Source organism: Prionailurus viverrinus, chromosome F2 (assembly GCF_022837055.1).
Source record: "Prionailurus viverrinus isolate Anna chromosome F2, UM_Priviv_1.0, whole genome shotgun sequence".
Taxonomy (NCBI): domain Eukaryota; kingdom Metazoa; phylum Chordata; class Mammalia; order Carnivora; family Felidae; genus Prionailurus; species Prionailurus viverrinus.
The window spans coordinates 75,032,302-75,049,263 of NC_062578.1; the positions used below are offsets into that span (position 1 = coordinate 75,032,302).

The 16,962-nt window shown below is 56.1% G+C and overlaps 1 protein-coding gene across 2 annotated transcripts in view; it reads right to left on the reverse strand.

Annotated features, from left to right (window-relative positions):
• Positions 1–16,962, reverse strand: part of NDRG1 (N-myc downstream regulated 1) — a 54,021-nt gene that overhangs the window by 27,389 nt on the left and 9,670 nt on the right. For both annotated transcript variants that reach the window (XM_047842041.1, XM_047842042.1), the window contains exons 2-3: positions 13,547–13,627; positions 11,116–11,151 (exon numbers count right to left, since the gene is read on the reverse strand). In XM_047842041.1, coding sequence (XP_047697997.1) covers positions 11,116–11,151; positions 13,547–13,609 — 99 coding nt within the window. In that variant the 5' untranslated portion in view covers positions 13,610–13,627. The remainder of the gene's footprint in view (positions 1–11,115; positions 11,152–13,546; positions 13,628–16,962) is intronic.

Sequence of the window (16,962 nt, forward strand, 5' to 3'; positions counted from 1 at the left end):
GACAGGACCCTGAGAGCTCCCACGTTCTAGGGGAGGCGCTGAGCCATTTCCCTCTACGCCCTGCATCCCTACAAGGGCCCTGCGAGGGTGGCACATCCCCCAGCTGGCAGATGCTCCCACCCTGGCTCAGGGAAGCCAAGTCGGCTGCCCAGAGTCACGGTCAGGGCCCACCCACCCGGTAGGCCAGTGTTCCCCACACGCTTCTTACTCCCTCACAGTCTGAGAGGCGCGAGGACTCAAACCACGTTCCCTCCTTAGGAGGCCACGTTAGGTTAGCACTTGACATTCATTTCCCAAAGAGGGAACACTCCACTCGCCGTCTAACCTGCTCCCAGAAGCCAGCCTAGATGTGAATCATATCGGTCACTGACCAAGTGCAGGGGAGAGGTCTGTGTCCCACCCTCACGGGCGAGAAGAAGAAACAGGCCAGACCCCCCCCAAGTTAGGACCCCTGTGGATCTGGGCAAGCCGCCCCTTCCCCCAGCTGCCTGCACAATGGAAACGGGCCTGGGACCTGCCAGCCCTGGGGGATGCCGGGAGGCCCACGGGACACGGCAGGAGGGACTGTGCCTGCAGCCCCTTGATCTCAGGCCTGTGAAGGGTCACCTCTGAGGCAGAGTGACGTAGCCACACGCACACAGTCCACCAGGCTGGGGACCAAATCCCACCCCTGCTCCTTCTCCACTTAAGCCAGTGCGACTTTACCCAAAGACATTTATTATGCACCTACTGTATGCGTGTGCCGAGAGGCGTCGGTAAGAGCTCACAAGCTAGTGTTGGGGTAGCGGGGGGGGCCCCAGGCCCGCAGTAACACGTGGCGAGAGCTTGCTACGTGCGGACATGGTGCTCTGGGACCAGCAAGAAAGAGGGCGTAGAACCCACTGAGCGGGGAGGGGCAGGGTGGGAAGGGGAGCAGGGTAGCCCCCACCCCCAGCATCCTTTGAGGTCAACGGCTGGGCTGTCGATCTGGGAAACCTGGCTCAAAAATAAGGAAATACGCCCCGGTTCTCAGGCTCCACCTCCAGAACGGGGAGCACGGTACCCGTGCTGTTAGCAAGAAGCTGCTCCCTCCCCCATCCCAAGCACGGGGATGTGGGGGCTTCCAGCCCCCACCCTGAAGACCCCTGAAGCAAGCAAGCGGGGTGCTGGATAACCAACCGAGGGGGAGCGCCCAGGCTGCCGTCGCGTCTGCGAGACGGGAGAACCATGGAACGTCCCGGGGTGCGTGAGCGGTCACCAGGTGAGGCCCACAGGCCCACCCAGGGCACAGCGCGGAGGGGACCCCCCTCCCTGTCAGCGCCCAGGCCCAGCCCCATCACAAGGATCCTCCTGAGCCTCCTGCCTCATCACCTGCCACAGAGGGAGTCTCCCGACCACGGAGCCCACCATCCTGGCCCCCTCCCTCTTCCCCTCAGCGCCCGACCCTTGGCTTGCGCCTATATAAACACTGGGAAAACAGTGGAAAAATCCACAGACGAGGGAGCAACAGCCTGGGCCCCAGCGGGGGCCACGGATCATCTGCGGGGCCCAGCCCTGGCGTTGAAGCCGATTGGGAACAATGGCCCATTGAGAGGGCCACATTCTCCATTGTCTCCCCAGCTGACCCACATGGCGCCCTCTAAAAATAGGCCAGGCCAGGCAGCGCCCGCCAGCCTGGGGTCATCGGGGTTCACAGCCGAGCCCTGCCCTCCCTCGACCCCTCTGGGCCCTGGGTCGCCATCTGTACGACGGGAGTGGGCCCCCTCACCCGAGCTGCTCAGGAGAGGAGGTCACCCTGTGGTCTGAGACACAGTGCCGGGAGGAAAGGACACCCTTCGTACGTGGTGGCAGACGTCGTTAATGCGGTGCCTGGACGCCATCTTGGTGGCAGATATGGGATGCCCCTTGCCCGCTGCATCAGGGATGTCCCTGGCAGCACCCAGGGGTGGGGATGGGTTGACTCATCTCTGTGGAGGCCTTAAAATTACTCGGCCATGGAACCAGAACTGAATCTGTCCAAGAAGGGAGGGGCTGCCCCTGCCCCGCTTACTGTTCTGTCCCGAGGCCTGGCACACGGTCGGAGCGCAGAGCAGGTGCATCAGGCCGCTGGTGAAACACCCGAGACCAAATGACCGCAGTAACACAACTTCTCTAGAAAGTCCTGGCTCTTCTGGGTCCAGGCTCCACTCTGCCCCTTAACTGGCCGTGAGAGTCTCGGCAAGCAGCCTCTCGTAAGCTCCGGGATTGCAGGGACGTCTCCCAGGATTGGTGTAAAACCTCCCGGGACTGCATGAGCCCCACTGAGCCCTAGCGCTTTGCCCCCAAGAGGAACCACAGGAGTGTCGTGGCCGTGGCCCCGCCGCCTCACCCCTAGCCCGAACCTCGGTCCGGGCAGGAGAAGCTTCGGCCACGGCCAGCCTTATTTGGAAGCACGACCCATCCGGTCTCCGAAAGCGGAAGGGACGCGGTGCAGATGCGTAGGCGCGGCACCGTCCCCTGGGTCTGGGTGAGCCCACGTTGAGTGGCAACATCTGCCAAGTGCCCGCCAAGAGGCAGGCAGGGAGCCCAGCCTCCACACCCCCAGCTATGCCGATCTATCCCATTTCACAGATGAAGAAATTGAGGAGACTTCCCCAAGGTCACACAGCTTGTAGTAGCAGAACCAGGATCAGAACCTGAGTCTTCCGGGCCCTCGTGCCGGTGCTGGGCCCATCAGGCCTCCCCTTCTGTGTCCGCCAGCCCACACAGGCAGGAGGAAGAGGAAAGGCCAAGTGCGATCTTTCCTGTGCCCATTCCTTAAGTCACAGATGCGTGCACGCACGCACACGCATATAATGTACACAGGCACGCACATGCATGCACAAAACACGTGCACATACATGTGCACAAGCCCCCATGTACGCACACCTGTGCACACACATCCACACACGTGCTTGCACACGCACACACACAGTTCTGAGCCAGCCCTGGTGGTCTCTCTCCATTGGCCAAAGCCAAGACTGAGCCTGAGACTAGACGGAGGAATTCAAACACTCACTAACACGTGCCTTTGTCCTCTTTAGACCCAAAGGAACATTCTGTCTCCGTGGCGATGAATCACCATCTCACGTCCTGTAGGGAGGGACCTACCTCACGATCCCCCACGTTCTCCCAAAGAGAAGGCACCGTGGTACTCCTCGGCCTCCCGCCGGATACGGGAAGGCGCCCGTCTTGGGGCTCGTCAAGGGTCCTCTCTCTGGCTAAGACGGGGGCTGGAAATACACACTCGGTTCCTCCGTCAGCCAGGTCTCCGACCTCAGCCCTTGCACGCTTCAGAGCCAGATCCCAGAAGTCCCTGCTCACAGACAAGATCCAGCCAGAAGCATGCAACAGAGAAAAGCCAGGGCGCACGAGTTTTCCTCTCACCTCCTCTGGAAAAGGCGCAGAAGAGACGGCATAGGGTGGCCAGGAGTCGCCAAGTCGGCCCTCCCGCCGTACCCAGGCCCTGCCTTGAGCGCTGCGTAAGTGTTCTGTCCCTGAAGGCACGCAGCACCTCCACTGGGTGACACCTGCCTGCATTTTACAGAGGAGGAGACGGGCCGAGAGAGGGTAAGTTATCTGTCCAAGGTCACACAGCTGGAACAGCATGGCGGGATTCGAACCCGAGACGGTCCAAGGCCCGCGCTCTTTGACTTCTGTTTTACCCTGTGTGCCCGGTGCTACATGAAGAAAGGAAGCCTTTAATGCAGAAGGCGCACCATGATTCTCTAAGCCAGCCCCGCTCCCCCTCCACGCTGACGTGACCGCAGATGGCTTTCTGTCTCCCCGGCATCTCCAGGGACCAGCCGTCCACAGCCATGCGCGGGGGACACACTGGCACGTGGAATCAAGGAGTAACACTGGTTCCTCCTGCCCCTCCCGCAACGTGTGTCTGCCCCCATAATGCAGCAGGCCTGCTGGGTATCTGACTTGGAAGGGCCTCAGCGCAAACCTCGCGGGGCTGGGCAGGCCCTTGTGTGCCGCACCGTTCGTTTATTTGGAGCACCTACCCCCCGCGCAAAGAGCCATTTCATAGCCACTTCCCACCTGCCGGCCAGCTCCACCCTATCCCTACCGTCTACACTGCTTGCAAGATGGCAGCTGGTGAAAACAGCACCTACCACGAAGTGTTCCTCCAAGAGTGTCCGTCTTTTCGGCTGAGTCCTGGCTTTGGAACTTTACAAGCCACGGCTGAGTGTGTTGGCTGGCCTCTTAAACATCTGTTATTCCCTCCTTTGCGACAGAATTCCCAGCAATGCGTCTGATAAAATTCTCTCCTCCCCCATCTCCCTTGTAGCCAAGGGTGGTCCGGAGACTCATTTCTGACTCATGTCAGCAGAACTTGCTGGAGTTTTGAGGACAGTTGTTTTGTTTTGTGTTGTTTTTTTAAGAGTCAAACGTGGCCTTTTGATTTTTTTCCCTTCACCCTTCCACCTGTTTCCTCCCTGGAATATGAATGCGATGCTTGGAGGTGCAGCAGCCATCTTAGGAGCATGAGGACAAAAACCATATGCCCAGGAAGACAGAGCAGGAGGCTGAAGGAGTCTGGGACCAGGTGACATTCACAGGTCTTCCAGATGAGGGGCAACAAGCCACATCTCCTTGTTTAGGGCAGTATCTGTGGAGGGATGTTAATTCTAGTGATACATTCGGCACGTGCCCTTGGCCAAGTGACCAGACTCGTCTGGGAATCCCTTCTGCTGTCAACTGAGGGCAGTAATAAGTCTATCTGCTCAGGGAGCTGCTCCCCAGACGAAAACTGAGCTAGACACACTGGGAAGTGTTTTGCAAACTCTCTCCATGCTGCTTGTTATAGATGCGCATCGCAGAGATAATCAGCGTGAAGCCACAAGGGGTCCCAATGGCTTAAGTCAACGGGTTGAGTGATCCAGGGGAGCTGAGACCAGCTGCCACCACCTCCCTCCCCAATCCCCTCCTTCTCAGCAGGCCCTGGGGAGAGGCTGAATGCTCTGGACTCTAAGGGATGACACCCTGAGACAGACGCTAAGTCAGCTGGGGCGCTGGGCTGCCCCTCCCCTCAGTCTAGCACATCTTGGTCAAGGCGTGGCCAAGGGCGGAGGGCACTCTGGCTAGTCAAACGCAGCATGAACTCAAGCCTTGTTGGGGCAGGAAAGGCTAATCGTGACAAGTGAGGCTCAAGAGAAAATGCCAAGGGCTCGCCCCATCACCGTCCTTTCTGTAAATTATACCCTCCCCCCCACCCCCGTCTTCCTGGCTCATCTCCAGGGCCCACAGTGGGGAAGGGGTAGGCCTGGCTATGCCTTACCCTTGTTATCTTATCCTTCCCATTAAATAAGAACCAGATAAGGGATGAAGGGTGCCAGGGAGGGCCACCCATGTGGAAGAAACATATATTATCTATTTCCATCTAGGGACAGTCATCTGTTTACTGGGCAAACGCCACGACAGCTATTTCACAAATGGAAAAAGCCAGATTCTGTGCATCCCAGCCCACGCACACACGGCGGAGTCAAGATTCAGGACAAGCCCTTGGGCCGCCGGGTCCTAATTCCCAGCCGAGCCCAGGGCTGCCAAAGGCACGCCGGGTGCCCCTAGAAGACAGGACCTCAAAGACGTCCAGTGGAACTCGTGGCTGCCCCCCCACACCCCTGTTTCTCAGGTTTCCTTAATGCTGTCATCACATCATAGCAAAGCTACAGAGTCAGGAAAACCGGCCGCTGCGGGAAGACAGGCATCAGCCTGGGAATACAGAGGGAAGCCGGAACCCACGGGGAAGACCAATTCTCCAAGGAAGAAAGAATTAGGAGGAAGGGTCTTTGTCGGATCAGAGAAAAGAGAGGGAGGAGCGCCCAGCATCCATCCATCCAGCAGAAGAGGGAGGCTTGCGTGCTGAGTCCCATGCTGTGTTTATTTCATGTTCACAACACCCTCTCAGGGGTGGTGATACTCCCCCAAATTACAGATCGGAAGAGGAAGCCCCTGGGAGGTCGGGCCACTGGCCAAGGACACACGACTAGCAAAGACAGAGCTGATCAGAACCCGCTTCTGTCCAGTGCACCAGGCCTGTGACACCAGGAGATGGGCATCTGCCCTCGGTGAGCCTGACAGCCTGGGCTGGACAGACCCGGGGAGAGCCAAGCCCCACCATGGGGGTGCTCGGTGGGAGAGGCACTTCTCTCCCACCCCTCACCCCCGGGAGGGCACCCCCAGGAAACCCGCAGAGGAGGGCAGAAGAAGAGGCAAGCCTCATTTCTCGGGGACCCAGATGAACGCTTTGCCATCTGTCACTAAGGGTTCGCTCTAAGCTCCAGTGGCCTTGCTGGGAGGTGGGGCCGGGGGAGGGCAGAGATGGGAAACGGTGGGTTGAGGATTTCCAAGCCTGAGTTCTGCCCACCTGCAGTCAGGGAGCATGAAAACAAGAAGCAACTGTGTGAAAAGAAATTAGTAAAAGGTCACTGTTTCCATTTTCCCTAGAAGCTGCTCTGCTTCCAAGAAAAGGGGGGGGGGGGAAATCACTTCTGCCCACCCCCCGCCCCCCCACCACCACCCCAGGATCAGACTGGGCTCCAGAGTGGGAGCCAGACCCCAGCAGACCCTGCCTACCCCCTCCTGTGTCCCAGCCCCCGATGCCCTGCACCCGGAGGCCCTGTGGGTGACATCAGCTCCCTGCCCAGGGACCCCTGGGGAGCACAAAGACACAGATTCCCATGGAAACCAAATCAAATCAAACTATCTGAATAACTAAAGATCCAGGTGGAAGGAATTAGAAACAGCAAAGCCAACAAGAGAGGCGATTTGGGGCCATAGAGAGTTTCCTGTCTCAGGGGAGGAGTGAGGGTCAGTGGGCGGCAGATTGTGCCCCCCTCCCCCTACTGGTTATACGGACCTTGACTCCTGGCCCCGGGGGACTGGCTTTGGCTTCATCATCTATCTCAGCTCTCAGTGACCCGGGCCAGATGCCCTAAACCTTCTCTGAGCCTCGTCTCCTCCACTATAAAATAAGGTGGTGCTAACACCTCTCCTAAGGGCTGATGTAAGGATTAAGGAGACAACGCAGAAGAGGCCAGCACTGTTTCTGGGGTACAGTTAATGCCCGGAAGTCAGCTATTACGCCCCCCATGATTATCACAGATCTCAGAGTCACATGGGCCAAAATTGAGGGTTATCTTGATAGCACCCTTTGGCGAGGACCCTTCTTAACATCTCCAGACTGATTTCTCATCTGCAGGAGAGGGTAACATTCCCACCTTGGGAAGGAAGCCCTGAGACAATCAGCGTGCCGATACACGTTGGCTCCCTCTCCCCCCTCCTCTCTCCTCAGTGGCCCTCCGTCAAGCCTCCGTGCCTGGAGCAGAAAGGGAAGGGCTGGATCATAAAGCATCTGCCAGCCCTGATACTCTTGGATTTCCAGGATTCCAGCCAAAGGAAGTAAGCTGGAACCCGAAACACTCCCACCCACCCCACTCACCAAATTTGCAAACACAGCTACCTAGATCCTGACGCCAGGAACTTCTCTGCAAAGTCACTTCATCTTACATCCTTCCTGCAGTCACGGCACCTCAGCCGTGCCCACCGAGCCCCGTGCTCCGAGGGTCCCAGAGGGTCTCCAGGAAAGACAGGTAAAGTGGGCTCCCAAGAGCAGGTCGCAAAACCTCACATGCCCGGGTACCAATCACCCTGCCCCAGAACATCCCGCAGGCCAAAGCAAACTGCCCACCGTGAGATGATGCCCCCAGGAAGACAGAAGGCCACGAGGCCACCGCTCTGGCAGCTGGGCCTCTCCTGAGGCGGGCAGCCCAGCAGCTCGGGCAACAGACCCTCTAGCAGCTTCTTGCTGCTAAGCTCCGGGCGACGGTGTGTGTTTGGGATTCGGGGGGGGTGGAAAAAAATTGTGCTTCGGGAAAAGAACAAAGAACAAAGAACCTGCTTGAGTTAGTCAAAATGCTGAAGCACCGAATATTTTTCAAGAAATAACATTGGCCGCTTTCGGACACACACAGAAAGGCTGCTCAGACTCCTTACACTTGACTTCCAAGGAACTGCCGGGCTGGGTGGGGCCCCACCGCAAGGAGCAGTGAGGAACCAACTGGAGGCACAGAGGACAGTGGGGCACCGCTAAGGCACATCCACTCCTGACTCCCGCATCGGCTTGCCTTCAATGGGCTAAACGTTACCCCACCAAAGCATCCTTCAGATTATCTACGGGGCCAGGCTTTTCTTTTTTTCTTTTCCCGACAGGAATTGCAAAGCGATGCTGGAATCTAGCCCAGATTGGCCCTTCCACGTTTATGGCTGCAATAATTGAGGAAAAACGGTCAGGGTCAGACCGCCTTGGTTCAGTGGGGCCCCTTCACAGCTGCTGGTCGCCGGGAAGCCTCAGTTTCCCCATCTGCCAAGTAGGGATGATGGTACAGGTCCCTGAAGGATCAGCAAGAGAGCGTGAGGAAGCCCCGGGCCCTGGCCTGGCTCAACAGGGGACCACGAAGTCCTCAGCAGGCAGGAGACATCCTGCCAGAGCCCCGTGTGAATCCTGGTGAGTCCCTGTGCTGGCCCGCCCCGCAGCCACCCTTGACCAAGGCTCTGTCATCGCCCGCCTCTGTGCCTGTGGTCAGTAACCCGTCAAGACGCAGACGGCATCACGGCACAATGCATCTTCCGGAGGAAAATCCCACAGCAACCCCCGCCCCGTGGTTCTGGAGACTGCTGGAAGGTGGAAGGAAACCTCCATAAACACCATGAGTCAACTAGGTTTAGGAGCCCAATCCAAATTAATATAGTTTTATACAAAGTTAACGTTTTGGGAGACAACCTTGAAAGGGTGTCATTCAGCACTCAGATTCAGCGCAAATATTGTGATCCTCTCGTAAGATTGAGCCTATTAGCTTAGCGAAGAGCTCAGCTCACCCTCAGAAGGCTCAGAATCCAAGCAGGGGTGGGGGGTTGGGGGCCCTGCGTGTGATGTAGGGCCATCCCTCTGCATGGGATGATCGGTCCCTAATCTTCTCCTGGTCACGTGACTGGCTCCAGGTATCATCAGTCTCAGGTTCAACATCACCTCCTCCAACAGCCTTCCCTGACCCGCTCAACCCAAAACAGCCTTCCCAAGACCCCCTCAACCCAAGACTGCAGCACGAGCTATTGTCCTCAAAACCCCTACAGTAGCTGGCATTGGCATTGGCATTGGTGTGTTTACTTTCCCCCGCTTCTGGGGAGTCAGAAGCCGTGGTTTTAAACATGCACTCTGGAAACACACTGGTTGAGATCAAACCCCAGCCCTCTTCCTTTCTGCCCCTGAGACTGCAGGCAAGCTACTTAACCCCTCTGTGCATCGGGTTCTCCTGCAAAATGGAGACAGGAATCGTTATGAGTGCCCCACGAGCAAAACACACAACGCATTCAGAATGACGCCTAGCATATATTCAGGGCTCAATAGTGCTGAGCGATTAGTTTGGAATTTAAGTTCCTGAAAACAAGGATCGCCGCCTGTCACGCTCCCCACTGTGTCCGCAGCGCCTAAGACAATGCCAGGCACAAAACAGGCATTTGTTAAAGGAACAAAGGAATGGGCAATCAGAAAAAAGCTCCCACCTCACAGGACAGCTCTGGGATTAAATGAGCTGGCCAGCCCCGCCTGGTGGACCATGTGGGTAGACCTTATCCTGTCTCTCCCAGCCCCTCGCTGAGGCTTCCCTTCGCGGTCACCCCTTTGCTGATGTCAGGAGGGCGCGGCACCCTCGCCCGCCCCCTCCTGGGAAACCACTGCCTGGACGCCATCACCTTCAAGGCTAGAGGGTGGGTCTGGGCCGGCAGGTGGGGCCAGAGGTCCCGTTCTCTGCTTTACCAACCACCTGTGCCTTGGGATCGGAGCACCTAACAGCGCTTTGCAAACTACCAAGAGGGACAGAAATATAAGGAATTATCTTCAGAGGAAACAGATAAACTATGCTTTCCAGGTTCCTCCGAATCAATGCCCAAGCTTTGAAATAGCTACGATAATCGCATGATCGAATAATTCCACTTCAGAGCGTGTACCCAAGAGAACTGAAAGCAAATCTGTTCCGGAGCAGGTATGTGTACCCCACGTTCATACCAGCATTATGCACCATAGCCAAAAGGTGGAGGCAGCCAGTGCCCACTGACAGACGAACCGATAAACCAAATGGAATGTTATAGAACCTTGAAACGGCAGGGAAATCTGACATGTGCTACAGCACGGATGAATCTTGAAGCGGTTACGTGAAGTGAAATAAGCGAATCACAAAAAGACAAACACTGTATGACATCACTTAATGCAATGGCGGTGGCCAGGGGCTGGGAGGAGGATTCGGTGGGGGAATTAGTGTTTAATGGGGGCAGGCTTCCAGTTTTGCAAGATGGAAAGAGTTCTGGAGACGGACGGTGGCAATGGGTGCCCAACGTTATAAATGTCCTTAATGCCACGAAACACTTAAAAATGGTCATGGTGTTGAATGCTACGTCTATTTCACCACACACACACACACACACACACACACACACACACAACTGGAAAAAAAATAGACACAGGGTGTGTTATTGACCCAACACTGACCAGGACACATCCCATCAGGGTCCCCCACAGCGTGGGACCCATGCCAACCTTGAGATAATGAGTCCAGGGCTTACAGTTCCTGGGGTTCTGACCCTCCCCTCTGCCAAGACCAGCCAGCCTCCTCTCCTGAAAACTTGTTCTTGGACAAAACTCCAGACACACCCCCAGTGCCTGCACCAACCCTGAGAGCGGATGGAGCCAGTAAACCACAGAGAAGGCTGGGTTCACTTTCCCAAGCAGAGCCAAGAACATCAAGCCTTTGCTCGGCTTCCCACGTGGTCCCAAGCCCACCCAACTGCTCCCCATTTCCCTCCCGCACAGGTCCCACACCTCAGCCTCTCCTCCCGGCCTTCACGGGGAGGGGGACGGGCTCTTGCTTCCTGGGCCAGAACTCAAACCAGCTTCTTTCCGGGGAGAAGGAGCTGACTGTGGAGAACCAGCTGACGCAACTTCCTCCCCTCCCCTGCCCCCCGTGGCCGAACAACGCTCTTCAACCAATGGAAAGAAGAAGGAAACAGAAAAGGCAGAGCAGGGAAGGGGGACGGGAGACCACACCCTCTACTTGCCTGAACATCAAACTCTTGCAGAAGGCCGGTGATGGTCTGTGGAGAGACAAGAGAGATGGTCAGTTTTGTCAGTTGCCAGGGAGGGGACAAAAACAATGTTGGAATACACGGGCCGGTCCGAGCCCTGAGTCTGTTTCCACCCTCCCTCCTCTGTGGGGCCTCTCCAATTTCTTACAAAGAGACACTTCTCTTTTCATCTCAAAGAACAGCAGTCCAGCAGAAAAGGAGACGCATTACCCAGATTCCTTGCCGACTACAGCCTTGGTGATAAAAGACCCGAAGGTCTAAGCCGGCCCCAAGCCTGAGAGATACAGGAATGCCATTTCCTATGAACTAGTCTCCCTGTCTCCCTCCACATGTTACACTTTTAAACTCAAACCTGACCCTGTCACTGTCCCTAAATTTCTTCCATGGCTGTCCGTGTCCCCTGGGGATCAGTGAAAACGTGACTCCGAGGAGAAAGTGGAGCGACACGTGGCCAACGTCTCCAAGAGACGTGGCCGGCAAGTTTTCCTGCTGGCCCAGAGACGGATCCTCTGAAAACTAAGCCCCAGCCAGACCCCATCACCGAGCACCAGGAAAGAAGACAGTCCAGCAGAGAGAAATGCAAAAGAGGGGAAGGAAATATGCATGGAGACCCTCGGGACAGTGGGGTTTGAAGAACAGACGGTCGGGGCTTAAAATAGCTTCACACGCCCCGGGCCGGGTAAAGAGCACCAGGGAGGCTGGTAACTTCAGGCAGAAGCAAAGGTGGCCGACGTCCACCCTATGTACGTGTGTGTGTTGGTAGGAGGGAGCAGAAAAGCCATTCTGTGTAACCCCAGTCTTCAGAGGGTCAACAGAGCAGCCGTCCAGATTGAGGACAGCCATCAGGAAGAAGCTCCCAAAGCAATTCTAATTGAAAACACTTGGCTGAGGGGAGCCTGGGTGGCTCAGTCGGTTAAGCTGACTTCAACTCAGGTCATGATCTCACGGTTCATGGGTTCGAGCCCTGCATCGGGCTCTGTGCTGAGCATTGAGAGCCTGGAGCCTGCTTTGGATTCTGTGTCTCCCTCTCTCTCTGCCCCTTCTTCTCTCTCTCTCTCTCTCTCTCTCTCTCAAAAATAAACATTAAAAAAAATTAAAAACAAAAGACACTTTGCTGAGTCAGTCTAAGGAGTTGGAAGATTTACTCCCATCGAAACCTTGAAAGAAAAGGCAAATATTCGCTTAGAGATAGACAGGTAACCCACAGTTGATAACCTCTTAGGTGTTTGTTATGAAAATAAAATTTTCCAAGGACACCACTAGGCTGCCTGAAAAACAGAAATACTGTGTTTAAAAATGCATTTACCCTTGGACCCACATAGTCCATGTCTGAGAATTTATCCTAGAGTTGCACCTGCACACATATAAATGACCTACATCCAAGGTCCAAGTGTTGCAAATACCCATCAGCGCTGCCGGTGACAGCAAAGGGTTGGAAAGACCCACACGTCGAGACAAGGCACTGGTCAAATAAAGCTGGTGGGATGCTGTGAAACGGGAAGGGAAAAGGGTTCTGTGGACTGACGTTGGAAAGGTCTCCTAGGTAGTTCGTTAAGTGACTAAAGCAAAGTGAGCTACATGCTGTTTCACATGACTCTTTAAAAGGGAGAAGTAAGAACATATCGATATGTATTTGTATTCCCTACCGTCGGTGGGGTGGTTTTTTTTAAGACTCTGTCATAGACTCAAGTGGAAAAGGAAATGAATTTGGAGCAGGGACGGTGCACAGTATGGATCAGCAAATTACGGCCCTCTCCCTATTTGTGTAAATAAAGTTTTATTCGAACACAACAAGCCCATTTGTTCACATATTGTCTATGGCTGCTTTCATAGTGTTACTGTAAAGCTGAGTGGCTGCAGGGCGCCTGGGTGGCTCCGTCGGTTAAGCGTCCGACTTCGGCCCAGGTCGTGATCTCACGGTCTGTGAGTTCGAGCCCCGCGTCGGGCCCTGTGCCGACAGCTCGGAGCCTGGAGCCTGCTTCCGAGTCTGTGTCTCCCTCTCTCTCTGCCCCTCCCCCGTTCATGCTCTGTCTCTCTCTGTCCCCAAAATAAATAAACATTGAAAAAAAAAATTTTTTTTAAATAGAAAAAAATAAAAAGATGTACCATCACAGGCAGCTACACAGCTCCGTAAGGACGAGGATGTGAATGTAGTTTAAAGTGCAGCGTCAACTGGGCAAACGTAAAGGCTTTTCCAGTCCACGCTGGACGGCAAGGGCCTCCGTCTCCAACAGGGAGGCCTCCTCGACGTGAAACGTTTGACCAAAAGGACAAGGTGGATCTGGGCTTTTGCGTTCTTGGACACGTGTAAGTGCATACGCACGCGGGCCCCTGCGCACACACGTGTGTGTTTGTATTCTGAGTATACATATGGGTGTGCGTGTCAGGGGAGGCCTCCACTCACCTCCCCTTTCTCCACCAAAGGCTTCACCTCGGCGAGGTCCACATCCTGCAGCTCCCGAGACATGTTCCTGCTGTCACCTGGCTGCAAAGGAACAAAGGGCGTGGGGTCAGCACTTCCTGCTGAGATGGTTCCCGGAAGGAAGCAAATCCGAGGCCAGGGAACGAACCCCGTTCTGCAGCCCTTACCTCCTGCAGGCCCATCACAGTCCCAAGGCCCCAGACCCAATGGCCCATGCCACTCTCGCCTCCGGGGCCACGGAGGCGGATTTCCTGGAGCAGGAAACCAAGGCCCATGGACACAACTACCTTTCTGACAAAATGGACGGACTGCCGTTCAAAGCCAGGTCTTCACATGCAGTCCCCCGGCCCAACCCCCACACCCAGGGCATTCCTCACGGCCTTTTTTTCTTCTTCTTATTAAATGGTAATTGACATTCATTTCAGGTATACAACAGAGTAATTGGATACATTAGGAAAGGATCACGACAGGCCTGGTCACCCTACACAGTTATTACAACATCATCGACCGTGTGGCCTATGCCGCTTCAGAAGGTGTGAGCAGTCGGCTCTTTGACGTCGGTCTAAGCGATACCTGGGGGGTCCCGCTTCAGGCCAGGGCAACAAAAGCAAAAATAAACAACCAGGACTACACCTTGCCGCATTTCAGGGGGCACCCCTCACCGATCCCGAAGTCAGGCAGCCCCAGGTTGACGGCCGAAAAGACAGAAAGTCCCAGGAGGCTCCCCGTTTGCAGGCTTGGCCTGAGCTTCATCCCCCTTCATCCTCGGAATAGCCCCAAAGAGGGGGTGGCCAGGCAGACATCACCACGCCCACCTGTGTGCGGGGCTCTCCGCTTCGTGCTGGCGAGGACAGGGCCAGGCCGGGGAATACCTCCAGCTCAAGGGGTCTGATGGGACTGAACATTCAGGGGCATTCTGGGGCGGGGGGAGCACTTTCAAGGTAGCAGGGGGTGGGCAAGAGGGGGTGGGAGTGTAGGGTGGGGAGGCAGAAGGTGAGGGGATGGAAGGTGAGAGTGGGGATTGGAGAACAGATGTGGGGTGGGGGGAAGGGGGAGGGAGAGGGGATGAGAGTAAGGAAGAGGAGCAGGGGTGGGGGGGAAAAGGAGAGCAGAGTGGGACAGGGGTGGGAGAGCAGGGGTGGGGGGAGGGGGAGGGGTGAGAGCAGGGATGGGGAGCAGGGGTGGGAGGGAAAGGATGGAGGAAAGGGTGGGGGCAGGGGTGGGGGGGGCAGGAAGGGTGGGCCAGAAAAGGTCCCTGCCTGGCTCTAACATGGGCAGGTGACCTCCGCAGAGCTAGGCAGGGGCAGGGGCAGGGGCAGAGTCCTGCATGGTGGAAAGCCACCACAATGGACTCCCTGGGGAGCCAACTTTGGGTGGTGACACGTACCGAGCCTACTTCTGGGAACTTAACCTGGAAGCGGGCGGTATAAGCATTTATTCTTGGAGCTCCGTAATCAGACTAGAAGAACGAAGTGCTCCCAACACCAGGGCGAGGCACAAAGAAGCCAGAATGTGTTCAGGTGCTGCGGGCAGAGGCGGGGGGAGGTGGGAGAAGGTGTAAGTGACGGAGGGCAGTGGGAGGGCCCCCAGGTCACAGCCCAGACCTCCAGAATCGGGAAAGCTGGTGAAAACCAGCCTGACCGAAGCCCTCACGTTGCTACTTTCCAGGGTGGGGCCCTGGCCCCCCAGGCGCCCCACACCCCAGAGGTGTAAGGGCCAGAGAGAGAGCGCACGCCTATTAAATCCTCTGAAGCACCGGCTCCTAGAACCCACGGAGAGTCTCATTGTGAAGCACCTCTCAGAGGTCAGCTGTCAACAGCACCGGGGCCACCCTGCACCCACCCCCCGTGCCAACACATGGCATTCCGTGGGCGGATCCCCTGGGATGCTCTGGTCTGGGGCCCCAGCACGATTTTCCCCAGTAGATAACCAGCCCCACAAGAATGCCTTTATGCAGCCTTTGGAGTCTATGCTCCAGAACATTCTGAAAACAAAGTCGGTTTTATATTTGTGAGCATTCCTGGACAGCTGCCAGCTCGGAGGCAGGAGGCATGAAAAGCAGAGGTCTGTCGGCCTTGCTAATTCAGCGCGTTCATGGTCCCGAGACCCTGGCCCGTGGGACACCTCGCCTACACAGCCTAAGGAGCCTTCCAGAAGCCCAGGGCTCTGGCAACGCCGGCCTGTCACGCTGAGAGTGTGAGGAGCTCCTTGAGGCAGAGCAGCCCCCCACCTGTGGGCTCCCAGGACAGGGAGCCTAACCGATGTCATTCCCAAAGTTGGACCGCAACTCCCCCGCGGAATACACGGACAGGTTTTATGCAGCTTAATGGTAATGTTTGCATTTAAATTCACTCTTAAATCATCGCTGAACTGCAAGAGTGAAGTGACTTTAAACAAGCCTCCATTTATACGGCCTCAAGCATATGCCATAGTTCCGTCCAGCCTGGTCAGTTCTTGGCTTCCAGATGCTGTGATCACATCGGCATCTCAGCCTCCACCGGCTCCCTCATTCTCTCCCAGAACAGAAGAGAGTTTGATCCCAGCCTGCACGGGTTCCGAACCGTGCTCCGGGTGAAACCTCTTTTACCCCACACCTCCTCCTCCTTCCTACAACTCAGCTTCCCAGCCCATGTGAGGCGGCAGGTCTCTTAAATATCGAGTGTTTGAGAATTACTGCTCTTGAGAGCCCTTGGGGGCCGTGGGGAGGCTCAGGTGGGGCCACTAAGAACTATCACGGTGTTTCGCGAGAAAAACGGGCAGTTCTGTCCCCCGGGGGCATTTAGTAATGTCTAGAGACATTTTCGATGGTCACGACGGGGAGATGGTACTGGTATCTTATGGGGAGGGGCCAGGTCCTCCACCGATCATTCTCCAGTGCACAGGACGGCCCCTGCAGCCCAATTATCTGGCCCCGCCTGTCAATAGTGCTGAGGCTGAGACACCCTGGTCTAGACCAAGGAACATCCATAAGTGCCCTGGGACTCTGAAGTCTGCAGGGAGACTGGATAAAGCGGAGGGAGCTTCTAACACCATTTGTGCGAGGCTCAGCCTACCAGGGGCAGAGAGACAGCTGACTGCTTTCAGCCCAATTCTGCTGACTTGGGCCAGTCCAGGGCCAGCCTTCACCCAATTCTCCTTTGCCTGAGCCCAAAAAACTTTTCCCACTTTTCTTCCAGAACCCGTTTGTCTAGAATAAATTGTACAAGGAAGCTCAACATAGAAAAACAGATCTAGCAAAGACCAACAACAACAAAAAAGCTGACGTGCGCTTTGGATAAAGCCAGGGAAAGGGCCTGACGCCCCCCAGCCGCCCCCCTGTCCTCCCCCAGCCCACCGTGGGCCTCCACCACCCCATGCCCCCCATGCCCACCCTCAAACACCATCTGAGCTCCAGGAAG